At 47.9% G+C, this 16306-nt stretch overlaps 1 protein-coding gene across 1 annotated transcript; it reads right to left on the bottom strand.

Annotated features, from left to right (window-relative positions):
* Window positions 1-11620: 11620 nt before the first annotated feature.
* On the bottom strand, window positions 11621-16306 carry LOC119353377 (probable GTP-binding protein OBGC1, chloroplastic). Its single transcript, XM_037619991.1, has 7 exons — window positions 14886-16306; window positions 13680-13953; window positions 13211-13502; window positions 12949-13108; window positions 12242-12350; window positions 12023-12148; window positions 11621-11947 (listed from the first exon to the last, which is right to left on the bottom strand). Exons 1-6 carry the CDS (start codon window positions 16268-16270, stop codon window positions 12053-12055), a joined length of 2316 nt encoding a protein of 771 aa, XP_037475888.1. The 5' UTR covers window positions 16271-16306; the 3' UTR covers window positions 11621-11947; window positions 12023-12052.

Consider the following 16306-nt stretch of genomic DNA (forward strand, 5'->3'; position numbering starts at 1 on the left):
TCATGCGCTGATATGTTGCGCTGGCGTTTTTGAGCCCGAAGGGCATCATGTTGAAGCAGAATGGGCCGTATGGTGTGATAAATGCCGTTGCGGCTTGGTCTGGTTCTGCCATCTTGATTTGATGGTAGCCGGAATATGCGTCGAGGAAACACAATGGATCGTGTCCTGCGGTAGCATCGATAATTTGATCGATGCGGGGGAGGGGGAAGGGATCCTTTGGGCAAGCCTTGTTAAGGTCTTTAAAATCAACACACAGGCGCCAGGATTTGTCCTTCTTTGGTACCATCACCAGGTTTGCTAGCCAGTCCGGATGTTTTATGTCTCTGATGAATCCGGCCTCCAATAGCTTTGCTAGCTCCTCTCCCATGGCCTGTCTCTTAGGTTTGGAAAAACGCCGAAGAGCCTGTTTGACAGGTTTGAATCCTGTTTGGATATTTAAGCTATGCTCGGCCAGCCTGCGTGGGATTCCTGGCATGTCTGAAGGGTGCCAGGTGAAAATGTCCCAGTTCTCCCGTAGGAACTCTCGCAGTGCGGCGTCTACATCAGGGTTTAAATGTGCCTCGATGGAAGCTGTTTTATTGGGGTCCGTTGGATGGACCTGGAATTTGACTATTTCGTCCGCCGGTTTAAAGGAGGTGGACTTGGATCTTTTGTCGAGTACCACATCGTCTCTATTCACCATGGAGGGAAGTGCAGTCAGTTCCTCAGCCGCTAGGGCTTCGGATAGTGCCTGAAGGGCCAGTGCGGCTGTCTTGTTTTCGGCGCGGAGTGCTATGTCCGGATCACTAGCGAGAGTGATGATCCCGTTGGGCCCGGGCATCTTGAGCTTCATGTATCCGTAATGGGGTATTGCTTGGAAGATTGTAAACGCTTCCCGCCCTAGCAGAGTGTGATAACCGCTGCTGAACGGAGCCACATGGAACGTGACCTCTTCGGACCTGTAATTATCCGGCGTGCCGAACACCACATCTAGTGTGATTTTTCCTGTACAGCGCGCTTCCCGACTGGGGATTATTCCTCTAAAGGTTGTGCTGCTTCGCTCAATGCGGTTCCAGTCTATTTCCATTTTTTGAAGGGTTTCCTCATAAATGAGGTTCAATCCACTGCCGCCGTCCATGAGTACCTTGGTAAGACGAAAGCCGTCCACTGTTGGACTAAGGACCAATGCGGCTGGTGCTCGGGCTGTTCGGAATTTAGGTTCATCACTGGCGCTAAAGGTAATAGCCGTGTCACTCCATGGATTTATTGTTGCTACTTGGTAGACTTCGGCAAGGCTGCGGAGCGTCCTTTTTTGCATATTATTTGATGCGAAAGTCTCGAAGACTGTTAATACCGTATTGGTGTCTCTGGGGTGGCTTTCTTTGGCCTCCGGAATCAGGAGATTTTCGCCAATTTTGGCCACCTGCCGGAGTATCCAACATGCTCTAAGGTTGTGAGTTGGTGTGGCGTCCTCTGTACTATGAATTTTACAGGGTCCATTAAGCCATCCTTCCAATACGGTTCCATGTCCTGTAGAGAGTTTTTGCTTTTTGGTGTTTGACCCGGGTGTCTGGCGATGATGTACCCTTTTATTTCGGGCTGGGTTTGCATTCAGGGCCGGATTGTCCCAAAATTTTATTTCGGTTTTCCAAGCGCTTTCCATCGCATAGTATTCATACTATGGACGCCAAGTCAGCGAAGCGTGTAATATCACGGCGACTTATGGCGTTGAGGATTCCCTTATCCGTGCAATTATTGCAGAAGAATGAAATCGCGTCTTCCTCGCGGCAGTCCTTTATCCTGTTCATAACCAGGAGGAATCTGGCCCAGTAATGATGTACTATTTCTTCGGGCTCTTGCCTAATTTGGGATAGATCGCTAATGTTCGGGTGGGTGGGTGGAATTGAATCCAAAGCCTCACCCCATCTGAGGCTCAGAGGCCGAGGAATTTCCGAACTTGAAAATTTGGATTCCTGGATGTTGTCCAATGAATCCAGTCCGCGCCTAACTCTAAATTCAGGTCTTGAGTGATATTCTCCCCTCCACGGGTATCCGGCTTGGAGGGATCGGGAATCCGGACGTAACGAGTCCTTAAGATAGATGAAGGGTCGCCGCACTGTCCCTCTACCACGGCAACGTGGTGGGTGACTTGGGGAGAGTTAATCTCTCTCAGATCAGGATTAGGCCCAATCTGGTCGTAATCCGTAGCGACTCCCAGGGCGGCGAAGAGATCCAAGAGTTCGTTTATGGAGGAGAGCTCCATTGGATCTAACTGCTTGGCGAGTTCCGAGCTGACATGGAGATTGTTTTCGATGGCTCGAGAGGTCATCGTCGGCGCAGAAGCCGAACAGGCGGTCATAAGAAAACCACCTAGCCGGAGGGTTTGGCCGACAGCCAAAGCTCCCTTAGCAACGGTGCCGTCTTTAAAGACGGGGCAAGGCATCCTTCCTGATGGCGATGACACAGAGGAACTCTCAATGAAAGCACCAATGTCGTTGTCAAAACTGGCGGATCTCGGGTAGGGGGTCCCGAACTGTGCGTCTAGGCCGGATGGTAACAGGAGGCAAGGGACACGAAGTTTTACCCAGGTTCGGGCCCTCTCGATGGAGGTAAAACCCTACGTCCTGCTTGATTAATATTGATGATATGGGTAGTACAAGAGTAGATCTACCACGAGATCAGAGAGGCTAAACCCTAAAAGCTAGCCTATGGTATGATTGTTGTTGTCTATGTTGTCCTACAGACTAAAACCCTCCGGTTTATCTAGACACCGGAGAGGGTTAGGGTTACACAAAGTCGGTTACAATGGTAGGAGATCCGAATCTCCGTATCGCCAAGCTTGCCTTCCACGCCAAGGAAAGCCCCTTCGGGACACGGGACGAAGTCTTCAATCTTGTATCTTCATAGTCCAGGAGTCCGGCTGAAGGTATAGTCCGGTATCCGAACACCCCCTAATCCAGGACTCCCTCAGTTCTTATGAAGGGTAAATAGAAATTGGCATATCACGTTGTGGTTTTGACGTAGGTAAGAAACGTTCTTGCTAGAAACCTATAGCAGCCACGTAAAAACTTGCAACAACAATTAGAGGACGTCTAACTTGTTTTTGTAGCATATGTCGTGTGATGTGATATGGCCAAAAGGATGTGATGAATGATATATGTGATGTATGAGATTGATCATGTTCTTGTAATAGGAATCACGACTTGCATGTCGATGAGTATGACAACCGGCAGGAGCCATAGGAGTTGTCTTAATTTATTTATGACCTGTGTGTCAACTTATACGTCATGTAATTACTTTACTTTATCGCTAACCGTTAGCCATAGTAGTAGAAGTAATAGTTGACGAGACAACTTCATGAAGACACGATGATGGAGATCATGATGATGGAGATCATGGTGTCATACCGGTGACGACGATGATCATGGCGCCCCGAAGATGGAGATCAAAAAGGAGCAAAATGATATTGGCCATATCATGTCACTATTTGATTGCATGTGATGTTTATCATGTTTTACATCTTATTTGCTTAGAACGACGGTAGCACAAATAAGATGATCCCTCACAATAATTTCAAGAAAGTGTTCCCCCTAACTGTGCACCGTTGCTAAGGTCCGTTGTTCCGAAGCACCACGTGATGATCGGGTGTGATAGGTTCTAAAGTTCACATACAATGGGTGTAAGCCAGATTTACACACGCAAAACAATTAGGTTGACTTGACGAGCCTAGCATGTACAGACATGGCCTTGGAATACGGAAGACCAAAAGGTCGAACATGAGTCGTGTAGAAGATACGATCAACATGAAGATGTTCACCGATGATGACTAGTCCGTCTCACGTGATGATCGGACATGGCCTAGTTGAATCGGATCATGTATCACTTAGATGACTAGAGGGATGTCTATTTGAGTGGGAGTTCATTAAATAATTTGATTAGATGAACTTAATTATCATGAACTTAGTCTAAAATCTTTACAATATGTCTTGTAGATCAAATGGCCCACGCTAATGTTGTCCTCAACTTCAACGTGTTCCTGGAGAAAACCAAGCTGAAAGACGATGGTAGCAACTATACGGACTGGGTCCGGAACTTGAGGATCATCCTCATAGCTGCCAAGAAAGCATATGTCCTTGAAGCACCTCTAGGTGAAGCACCACCCCCAGCAAACCAAGACGTTATGAACGCTTGGCAGTCCCGTGCTGATGATTACTCCCTGGTTCAGTGCTGCATGCTTTACAGCTTAGAACCGGGGCTCCAGAAGCGTTTTGAGCAACACGGAGCATATGAGATGTTCCAAGAGCTGAAAATGGTTTTCCAAGCTCATGCCCGGGTCAAGAGATATGAAGTCTCCGACAAGTTCTACAGTTGTAAGATGGAGGAGAATAGTTCCGTCAGCGAGCACATACTCAAAATGTCTGGGTTGCACAACCGCTTGTCTCAGCTGGGAGTTAATCTCCCGGATGATGCGGTCGTTGACAGAATCCTTCAGTCGCTCCCACCTAGCTACAAGAGCTTTGTGATGAACTTCAATATGCAGGGGATGGAAAAGAGCATTCCTGAGGTATATTCAATGCTGAAATCAGCGGAGGTGGAAATCAAAAAGGAACATCAAGTGTTGATGGTGAATAAAACCACTAAGTTCAAGAAGGGCAAGGGTAAAAAGAACTTCAAGAAGGACGACAAGGGGGTTTCCGCGCCCGATAAGTAAGCTGCCGGGAAGAAGCCAAAGAATGGACCCAAGCCCGAGACTGAGTGTTTTTTATTGCAAGGGAAGTGGTCATTGGAAGCGGAACCGCCCCAAGTACTTAGAGGACAAGAAGGCCGGCAACACCAAAGGTATGTGTGATATACATGTTATTGATGTGTACCTTACCAGTACTCGTAGTATCTCCTGGGTATTTGATACCGGTGCGGTTGCTCATATTTGTAACTCAAAACAGGAGTTGCGGAATAAGCGGAGACTGGCGAAGGACGAGGTGACGATGCGCGTCGGGAATGGTTCCAAGGTCGATGTGATCGCCGTCGGCACGCTACCTCTACATTTACCTACGGGATTACTTTTAAACCTCAATAATTGTTATTTAGTGCCAGCTTTGAGCATGAACATTGTATCAGGATCTCGTTTAATACGAGATGGCTACTCATTTAAATCCGAGAATAATGGTTGTTCTATTTATATGAGAGATATGTTTTATGGTCATGCCCCGCTGGTCAATGGTTTATTCTTATTTAATCTCGAACATGATGTTACACATATTCATAGTGTGAATACCAAAAGATGTAAGGTTGATAATGATAGTCCCACATACTTGTGGCACTGGCGCCTTGGTCACATTGGTGTCAAACGCATGAAGAAACTCCATGCAGATGGACTTTTGGAGTCTCTTGATTATGAATCATTTGACACGTGTGAACCATGCCTCATGGGCAAAATGACCAAGACTCCGTTCTCCGAAACAATGGAGCGAGCAACCAACTTATTGGAAATCATACATACTGATGTCTGCGGTCCAATGAGTGTTGAGGCTCGCGGTGGCTATCGTTATGTTCTCACCCTCACTGATGACTTGAGTAGATATGGGTATGTCTACTTAATGAAACACAAGTCTGAGACCTTTGAAAAGTTCAAGGAATTTCAGAGTGAGGTTGAGAATCAACGTGACAGAAAAATCAAGTTCTTACGATCAGATCGTGGGGGAGAATATTTGAGTTACGAATTTGGCACGCACTTAAGAAAATGTGGAATAGTTTCACAACTCACGCCGCCTGGAACACCTCAACGTAATGGTGTGTCCAAACGTCGTAATCGCACTCTATTAGATATGGTGCGATCTATGATGTCTCTTACCGATCTACCGCTGTCATTTTGGGGCTATGCTTTAGAGACTACCACATTCACTTTAAATAGGGCTCCATCGAAATCCGTTGAGACGACACCGTATGAATTATGGTTTGGGAAGAAACCTAAGCTGTCGTTTCTAAAAGTTTGGGGATGCGATGCTTACGTGAAGAAACTTCAACCTGAAAAGCTCGAACCCAAATCGGAAAAATGTGTCTTCATAGGATACCCTAAAGAAACTATTGGGTATACCTTCTACCTCAGATCCGAAGGCAAGATCTTTGTTGCCAAGAATGGATCCTTTCTAGAGAAAGAATTTATCTCGAAAGAAGTAAGTGGGAGGAAAGTAGAACTTGATGAAGTATTGCCTCTTGAACCGGAGAGTGGCACAGCTCAGGAAAATGTTCCTGAGGTGCCTGCACCGACTAGAGAGGAAGTTAGTGATGATGATCATGAAACTTCAGATCAAGTTGCTACTGAACTTCGTAGGTCCACAAGTACACGTTGTTGGACAATGGTGAACCTTCGAACTATGAAGAAGCGATGGCGGGCCCAGATTCCGACAAATGGCTGGAAGCCATGAAATCCGAGATAGGATCCATGTATGAAAACAAAGTATGGACTTTGACTGACTTGCCCGATGATCGGCGAGCCATAGAAAATAAATGGATCTTTAAGAAGAAGACAGACGCGGATGGTAATGTGACCATCTATAAGGCTCGGCTTGTCGCTAAGGGTTATCGACAAGTTCAAGGGGTTGACTACGATGAGACTTTCTCACCCATAGCGAAGCTGAAGTCCGTCCAAATCATGTTAGCAATTGCCGCATTCTATGATTATGAGATATGACAAATGGACGTCAAAATGGCATTCCTTAATGGTTTCCTTAAGGAAAAATTGTATATGATGCAGCCGGAAGGTTTTGTCGATCCTAAGAATGTTGACAAGGTGTGCAAGCTCCAACGCTCAATCTATGGGCTGGTGCAAGCATCTCGGAGTTGGAACATTCGATTTGATGAGATGATCAAAGCGTTTGGGTTTACGCAGACTTATGAAGAAGCCTGTGTTTACAAGAAAGTGAGTGGGAGCTCTGTAGCATTTCTCATATTATATGTGGATGACATACTATTAATGGGAAATGATATAGAATTCTTGGAAATCATAAAGGCCTACTTGAACAAGTGTTTTTCAATGAAGGATCTTGGAGAAGCTGCTTATATATTAGGCATCAAGATCTATAGAGATAGATCGAGACGCCTCATTGGTCTTTCACAGAGTACGTACCTTGACAAGATATTGAAGAAGTTCAATATGGATCAGTCCAAGAAGGGGTTCTTGCCTGTATTGCAAGGTACGAGATTGAGCACGGCTCAATGCCCGACCACGGCAGAAGATAGAGAAAAGATGAGTGTCGTCCCCTATGCCTCGGCCATAGGGTCTATTATGTATGCCATGCTGTGTACCAGACCTGATGTAAACCTTGCCGTAAGTTTGGTAGGAAGGTACCAAAGTAATCCCGGCATGGAACACTGGACAGCGGTCAAGAATATCCTGAAGTACCTGAAAAGGACTAAGGATATGTTTCTCGTTTATGGAGGTGACGAAGAGCTCGTCGTAAAGGGTTACGTCGATGCTAGCTTCGACACAGATCTGGATGACTCCAAGTCACAAACCGGATACGTGTATATTTTGAATGGTGGGGCAGTCAGCTGGTGCAGTTGCAAGCAAAGCGTCATGGCGGGATCTACATGTGAAGCAGAGTACATGGCAGCCTCGGAGGCAGCACAAGAAGCAATCTAGGTGAAAGAGTTCATTACCGACCTAGGAGTTATTCCCAATGCATCGGGCCCGATGACTCTCTTCTGTGACAACACTGGAGCTATTGCCCTTGCCAAGGAGCCCAGGTTTCACAGGAAGACCAGGCATATCAAGCGTCGCTTCAACTCCATTCGTGAAAATGTTCAAAATGGAGACATATATATTTGTAAAGTGCATACGGACCTGAATGTCGCAGATCCGTTGACTAAACCTCTTCCTCGAGCAAAACATGATCAACACCAGAACTCTATGGGTGTTCAATTCATCACAATGTAACTAGATTATTGACTCTAGTGCAAGTGGGAGACTGTTGGAAATATGCCCTAGAGGCAATAATAAAATGGTTATTATTATATTTCCTTGTTCATGATAATTGTCTATTGTTCATGCTATAATTATGTTATCCGGAAATCGTAATACATGTGTGAATACATAGACCACACCATGTCCCTAGTGAGCCTCTAGTTGACTAGCTCGTTGATCAATAGATGGTTACGGTTTCCTGACCATGGATATTGGATGTCACTGATAACAGGATCACATCATTAGGAGAATTATGTGATGGACAAGACCCAATCCTAAGCATAGCACAAGATCGTGTAGTTCGTGTGCTAGAGCTTTTCTAAGTGTCAAGTATCATTTCCTTAGACCATGAGATTGTGCAACTCCCGGATACCGTAGGAGTGCTTTGGGTGTACCAAACGTCACAACGTAACTGGGTGGCTATAAAGGTACACTACAGGTATCTCCAAAAGTGTCTATTGGGTTGGCATGAATCAAGACTGGGATTTGTCACTCTGTATGATGGAGAGGTATTTCTGGGCCCACTCGGTAATGCATCATCATAATGAGCTCAGTGTGACTAAGTAGTTGGTCACGGGATCATGCATTACGGAACGAGTAAAGTGACTTGCGGGTAACGAGATTGAACGAGATATTGGGATACCGACGATCGAATCTCGGGCAAGTAACGTACCGATTGACAAAGGGAATTGAATACGAGATTGCTTGAATCCTCGACATCGTGGTTCATCCGATGAGATCATCGTGGAACATGTGGGAGCCAACATGGGTATCCAGATCCCGCTGTTGATTATTGGCCGAAGAGTTGTCTCGGTCATGTCTGCATGGTTCCTGAACCCGTAGGGTCTACACACTTAAGGTTCGATGACGCTAGGGTTATTAGGAAGACTTGTATGTGATTACCGAATGTTGTTCGGAGTCCCGGATGAGATCCCGGACGTCGCGAGGAGTTCCGGAATGGTCCGGAGGTGAAGATTTATATGTAGGAAGTTGTCATACGGTCACCGGAAAGGTTCGGGGGCATATCGGTATTGTACCAGGGCCACCGGAGGGGTTTCGGGGGTCCACCTGGAGAGGCCACCTCTGTCGGAGGGCCTAATGGGCCGTAGAGGAAAGGGAACCAGCCCTACATGGGCTGGGCGCATCCCCCCGTTGGGCCCATGTGCCTAGGGTTGGGAGGAAACCCTAAGGGGGGCGCCCCCCTTGCTTGGGGGGCAAGCCCCCTCCCCTTGCCCCCCCTCCCTCTAGATCTCATCTAGAGGGGGCCAGCCCCCTTCCTCCTTCCCCTATAAATAGAGGGGCATGGGGAGGGCTGCACACCACATCCAAGGCGCAGCGCCTCCCCTTCCCAACACCTCTCCTCCTCCGCAAGAGCTTGTCGAAGCCCTGCCTGAGTACTGCTGCTCCACCACCATCACACCGTCGTGCTGCTGTTGGAGCCCTCTTCCTCAACCTCTCCCTCTTCCTTGCTGGATCAAGGCGCGGAAGACGTCCTCGCTCCGTACGTGTGTTGAACGCGGAGGTGTCGTCCGTTCGGCGCTAGGATCATCGGTGATTTGGATCACGACGAGTACGACTCCATCATCCCCGTTCTCTTGAATGCTTCCGCTCGCGATCTACAAGGGTATGTAGATGCACTCCTCTTCCCCTCGTTGCTAGATGACTTCATAGATTGATCTTGGTGATGCGTAGAAAATTTTAAATTTCTACTATGATCCCCAACAGGCGGCCCATATCCTGAGAGATAACTCACATCCAGAACGAGACGCACCAAATTCCAGCTCCAAGGACTCCGCAAGCAGCAAAGGCAACACCATCATGAAGGGAACGGCATCGTGATGCCGCCACCACGAGAACCGAAGTAAGGGTTTCTCGCGACACTCGAGGAGGGACATGATCAGGACAGGGTCGGGCCCATAGTTGTCCCAAACGTGCGACCCGCACAGGGCCCATAATTTTAGCGGGCCCCAAATTTTGTAGTACGGGGCCACTGGGCTCTCGAAACCATACGGGGCCACTGGGCTCTCGAGCTGGGCGTGAGTGGAGGCCATCGAGCGCTCGTGCCTGGTGCTCGATCTAAACTGCTCGATCGATGGAAACCGGATCTTCCGTCAAAAAAAGAAAACGAGATCGCAGCCTACGCCCTACAGCAGTCGATCGAGAAGACGGAATCGGGAGCGTCTCCATCTGGAAACCGTCCATAACTGCAGTCTTGTCGGTGCCGGGCCGTAGGCGACCGAGCGATCACGCTACACCAAACCAAACTCTGCAGTCGCGTCGGGCGTCGGCGATCCGGGCGTCCAAGCGATCACGCAACACCAAACCAAACCCTGCAGGAAACAGATGTCCTTCGCCTCACCGATCGGATTCAGGCTGTTGCCATTGTTGCCTTCTTGTTCGTTTCCTTTCCCAAATTTTAGACTCGTCGGATCAATCTGTGACCGATTCTAGCCTCCAGGTGCTTTATGAATGGTAAAGTTTCTTTGTAGCTCGGTTCCTACTCCTAATTTCTAATTTCCCAATTAACTCTTGGTGCTTTGTGTCTTTGTTAGAGATCGATTCTTACCTCCTCGGTCAAAGATCACACTCACAGTGTAGCAGTTCAACTGGACAGGACCGAAACTAGGTGAGTCAGATGGTTTGTCTAATTGCAAAACATTAACGCATGCACTTATTGACAGATATGGTGTGGTTAGAAAAGAAGCACCGCCGGTGTCATTCGATAATCAGTCTGTTGATCCTTAGATTTATTTAATGAGATAGGGCCCCATTTTTAGTTTCGCATAGGGCCCTGGGTTTTGCCCGCCCGGCCCTGGATCAGGACCATGGTAGCGCTCCCAAGGAGAATATGTCATCCGCAGAAGTCGTCACTGCCAGCATCGGCAAGCCGAGTAAAGATTTCGTCCCGACCAATGACCAGAATTCAAACCACCGGAGAGCAGGTCGCCGGGTGAGTCCACCGCTACTGGAAGGAGAGAAATGCTCATCAACGAGTTTGCTTATAAATTGAAAGGAGAGACGCACTCATCAACGAGTTTGCTTAAATTGAATAAAAATGTGAAAACTCTACTAAACGGGGTATTTCTTGTCACGAACGTGAAGCTTAGGTGTAAAAAAATGGAATTCATTCTAAAATGAAACCAAACCCCCCAGACATGTGTATACTTTCTCGTGCAAAATTTTCATTATTCAGAATTAATGAGATTATTCTGTAGTCTGCTGCACGTCGATCAGGCATCGGCAAGCGTATTTAGATGGAGACTTTGAAGTGTGGGGGTCGGAGGGTGTACGTGCCAAGGCGGATGGTGGAGTGGCACTGGGGAGAGCTGGTCGGACGGCTCCTGGCGTTAAAGTGGAGCGGCGCTGCACCTGGCGTTGGACTGCTCCCTCCTGTGGTAATTTGCGTGCCGCATCCCTTCTAACTGAACTGCTCAGTTAAAGTGGATTACCAAGACCTTGGTAGCAAGACTTCAGCGCAAGATGATGAAACAGGTTTGTTAAAACTAGCTAGACGCGTTGCCGTCAAGTTCCTGCACTGCATGCCATGGATCTCATGTTAGTTTTTTGTGTTTTGGACAAAAAGAGCTCCCTCCCATATCATTTATCAGAAATCAAGTGTCTTGATTTTAGTTACCAGAGAGAGAAACAACAGTCAACCATACTAGAACATGACTTGCATGAAAGTAATCACACAGTTTGCAAAATTTCATTACTGGAGGTGGGATCACCCAATGTTACAACTACAATGTATGCTAAAATGGAGCAACAAAACAAAAACTAGTTGCTACCCAGTCAAGAACTCTGCTCTGCACAGCTATCCAGCTAGAACTGTTCGAAATCAATCCGATCGGTGGTCATGTACCTGCCTGACCAGTGATTCAACAGAGCGCCTCTATCGTGCCCGGTGTCTGAGAAAACCAGCTGCCAGTAGCCGCTACCCGTGCCGCAGAGATGGCAGAACCGTGCACGGGAAATTGCCTTTCCCCTTGCGCTTGATGTGTCCACCTGTGAGCGATAAGTCACTGTGATGTTCAGTTTGTTACACATACCGTGATCGTGCACAGTTCCATCAGAACTTACCTCTGCCACTGTCGAGGATTATCGCCTCATCTAACTGAATTTAGGCCATCTAACAGCATCGTCTTCTCTTGAGATCATCGTCCTCGCCGCGACCCGCTTGGGCTCTTCGTTCCAAAACATTTCCATCTGTGGAGAAAGGACCTAGTTATATCTGATATATCCATTTGCGTTGTCTCAAAGTTCTGTCACTGGCCAGAAAGAAGGGCTAGGCATACATACCTCACCAATAACTACCGTATCGCCCTCCTTAACTCCAAGTTTGACAAGAGTTTTGTTGACACCGCATGCCTCCAAAACATGCTGGAATCTTTTCAAGGACTCCGTGTAACTGCATCAGGAGAAGGGGTTACTTGGGAATTTCGATCAATCGAAAAAATTATTCAAAATTTAAATGTAAATCTATCAATATGAGATACAACTGCCCAGCCAGACTTTGCACACTGCACTGTTTCTGAAGTGTAAAAATTTATTTGCATCGACAAACAGTTTAGAACAAGCTTGGAATAACAAAGGTGACAAAGACATGAGATAAATGCTTGCGGAGATTATTCTTAAACTAGCCTTTCCAGTCATAAATAAATTACAAAAAAAGGGTTAAAGATTTCAATTCACCAAAAGATATCTCAGGTTTACATTATCAAGAAAGAACCATCTTATTTGTATATTGCTGCTAACAGCCTTTTGTTCAAATATAGTATTATGGAAACAGATACAGAAATCTCCGTGCGGAAATGTACAGATGAGCTGATTAATCTATTCAAACTTCAGTGGGGAAATCCAAAACTGTGTTACAGCCACTGCATAATTTATTATGCTAAAGAGTAAAGAGAGATCAATGCGGATAACTAACAACCAATGTAGTCTGAAAAATAATAACTCTTGCAGATGAGCTTGCTAAGAATAACACTGAAAAATAAGGTACTTACTCCCAATTGGTCATCTGAACAAACCGTTCAATTCCGGCTCCAACAACAGACCATGTATTTGCGCCCTTGTCATGAACAATCTCAAAATCATTCATGGCAGAACTCCTTTCCCGTTTTATTGCATCGGCCACATGATTCAGATTTTGAGTGTTATTCCATTCTGCACAAAACATACAGTATCAAGAAAAACATCTAAATTGGAAACCCAGACTACTGGCTACATCTGTAATCTGACAAACAGCAAATATAAGGTGTAAAGCACCTTCGACTTCTTTCACCCTTCGCCTCTCTTTCTGTAGAATCTTGTAGGCAGAATAAACAACATCTTGTGTTCCTTGTCTGTTTAATGCACTAATGCAGTAAGGTTCAAAACCTTGAGCCTGTAGCTTTTCCCTGAACGAATTCCATCTGTCAGATGCCTCTGGAAGATCCATCTTATTGTACACCACTATATAAGGTTTGTCAACCAAAGCTGGGCTAAATAACTCCAGTTCCAAACGGACAGCCTCGTACTCATATTCTGGTTGTTCTCCTGAACCATCAACTACATGCACCTAAGATCACAAACACAGAAGAAAAAAAAGTCAGCAAGCCATACATAGATTTCCAATCTCATAAAATTCGCGCATTAAAAAACCTTAAACATAAGAGATATTTTATATCAATAACGTAAGTGATATGCACTCAAATATAGTTCAGTAGTAAGGGAGGATGCAGGAAAAAGAACATACCAAGACTGAACATCTCTCACTGTGTCTTAAAAACTCATGGCCCAAACCATACCCACGATGAGCACCTTCCAGCAAGCCAGGAAGGTCTGCAACTACCATCGTAGCATCAAAATCTAATGAGACTACTCCAAGATTTGGTAGCAATGTGGTAAAGGGGTAGTTGGCTATAGTTGGCTTGGCAGCACTAATAGCACTCAAAAGAGTGCTCTTTCCAGCATTTGGAGCTCCTACAATTCCCACATCAGCAACCAACTTTAGCTCCAAATCAAGCCACCTACCAGCGATCCCAGAAAGGACATAATGTTAGCAAAAGCAGAGCTAGATTAGACCCATTACAAATAATCAAGCAATGAAACTAGGGGATTCTGATAAAAAGGTAGAACAGGAACATCAGGTTGTGACAGTACGTGATCTCAAGATTCAGGTTTTAATCATGATTAGAACTAAATCTTTCCTGGACAATTACTAAGGCTAAAGTTGTTCACTGCGATGACCTTCAATCCTCATTGTGGAGTTTGATTTCACTTTGATGACTTTATAGCACGCTAATATCCCTACAGAATTTGCATGGTAGAAGAAGCTTCTCTTTTTCCATCATGCATATATGCAAATACACAATATTTCAACTGTGGTGATATTACATAGCAGTGCGCCCAAGCAGTCTCTGTCCAATTTCTGAGTGTTCCAAATAATATCATACTTTAGCCTGCGGTACAACATGAATGGCAGTTGATGGACATCAGGTTGTTTGTTCTTTTTAGTGTCTTGGCTAGAAGCTGTGGATACAGCTCTGCTCATTATCAGCAAAGGGTAAGCAAATGAAACTGTGAGCAGTACTTATTCTGCTGCCCCAGACATTTTTTATCCATGGCCCGATCGCCGTTGGCGATTGAACTTGCAGATAGGATGAGTGCACCAGGAATTGAGGAATTCTGGACAGGACATTGACAATATCAAGTAATTATATATGTGGCTAACAATAATTGGCAACTGGTAAGGCTATTCCTAAAGGCAACTGAAACCACATTTTGACCAGAATTGGATTCATCATTGGTATGATTTCACTAATAACAATATTTTCTTCCTAATCTAAGATCCCTAATCCAATGTCCAGGTGCTAATCATTTGTCAGAGATTGCGTCGACAATTAAACAAACAATGAAGCTGAAGCATAAATAATCTTTGATGAAGGGAGAGATAGCATACATTTCAGGGCCTTTCTCCCCCTTCTCTGCAATCCTGGGCACCTTGTTTGTCCCCGTCTTGAACGCGGCGTTGCCACGGCCGCCGCGGCCACCGGGGAGGAGCAGCGCTCGCTGCCCGGGCTTCATCAGCTCGAGGAGCTCTATGTCGCCGGCGGCCGACCGGACCACCGTTCCAGGCGGCACCTTCACCACGACGTCCTCGCCCTTGGCTCCGGCCATCTGCGACCCCTGGCCGTGCGCGCCACGGCCGGCGCGGTAGTGCAGCGACTTGCGGAACGGCAGCAGCGAGTTCATGTCCCCGTCCACCTCCACGTACACGTTGCCCCCGCGGCCGCCGTCGCCGCCCGACGGCCCGCCGTGCGGCACGTACTTCTCGCGCCGGAAGGCCACCACGCCGTTGCCGCCGTCGCCGGCCTTGGAGTATATCCTGGCCGTGTCGAAGCACCGCATCACGGCGGGCACCCCCTTCTCCTTCACCTCCCCCTCCGCTTCCTCCCCTTCGTCGTCGTCGTCGTCGTCGTCGTCGTCGTGGGCGCTGCCCTCAAACACGCCGACCTCCTCCTCCTCCAACTCTTCCTCGTCGTCGTCTGGGTGGTACACCACAACCTCCGCGTCGTCGTCGTCCTCCCCGTCGTACTCCAGCTCGTCGAGCTTCGCGCTTGCAATCGCGTCGCCTGCTGGAGACCACTCGTTTGCCGCCGTGACGAATTCCTCGTCGTCTTCGTCGTCGCTGTCGACGCCGTAGTCCGGGTCGAACACGACGGCGCCATCGTCCTCGTCGAGCTCCTCGGGCGGAACAGCCCGAGCTTTCCTCCCCTTACTGCCCTCGAAGATGTCCAAGCGGGTGACGACGAACTCCTCCTCCTCCTCCTCCTCGTCCCCAGGGTGTTCGACCATTTGACGCGAGATGGCGCGACCATTATTCAGGCCCCTCCTGGCCGCGCGCGCATCGAATTGCCCGACTGCGGCCCGCTCGCCGCCACCCTTCGAGTCTCGCAGAGGCAGCCGGCGGACGGCGGTATCCCCACGGCGGCCGAGGCCCACCTCTCCATCCTCATCCTCGTCGTCCTGCTCCACGCCCAACCGCTGGACAATCCCGCGCGGCAATGCGGGGGCTGCGCGCTCGGGGCTGCCCGGCGCGGTCGGGAACCGCTCGAGGGGGACCTCCGCGGACTCGGGGGCGGCGTCGCGGAGAGGGAGGCGGGTGAACGTGGTCGCGCTGCGGCCGATGACGTTCGCGGACGACAAGGCGGGGGGAAGCGGAGGGGACTTGACGGGCCTGGCGGAGCCGCGCTTGCCCCGGCCGCCCTTCGCGGTCCGGCGGGCGGCCTCGGCGGAGAAGAGGCGGAAGGGGAAGGCCGCGGCGGCGACGGCGGCCGGCGCCATTCTCTGCAGCCGCTCGAGCCGAGATTTTCCGTTGGT

Source organism: Triticum dicoccoides, chromosome 2A (assembly GCF_002162155.2).
Source record: "Triticum dicoccoides isolate Atlit2015 ecotype Zavitan chromosome 2A, WEW_v2.0, whole genome shotgun sequence".
NCBI classification, from domain to species: Eukaryota; Viridiplantae; Streptophyta; class Magnoliopsida; order Poales; family Poaceae; genus Triticum; species Triticum dicoccoides.

Coding starts and splice junctions, on each gene's coding strand:
- LOC119353377 (XM_037619991.1), bottom strand. CDS start 16,270: ATGGCGCCGGCCGCCGTCGCCGCCGCGGCCTTCCCCTTCCGCCTCTTC. Junction 13,503..13,679: donor GTGAGAGATGTTCAGTCTTG/GTATGTTCTTTT, acceptor TTGTGATCTTAG/GTGCATGTAGTTGATGGTTC. Junction 12,149..12,241: donor ATACGGTAGTTATTGGTGAG/GTATGTATGCCT, acceptor CTTTCTCCACAG/ATGGAAATGTTTTGGAACGA.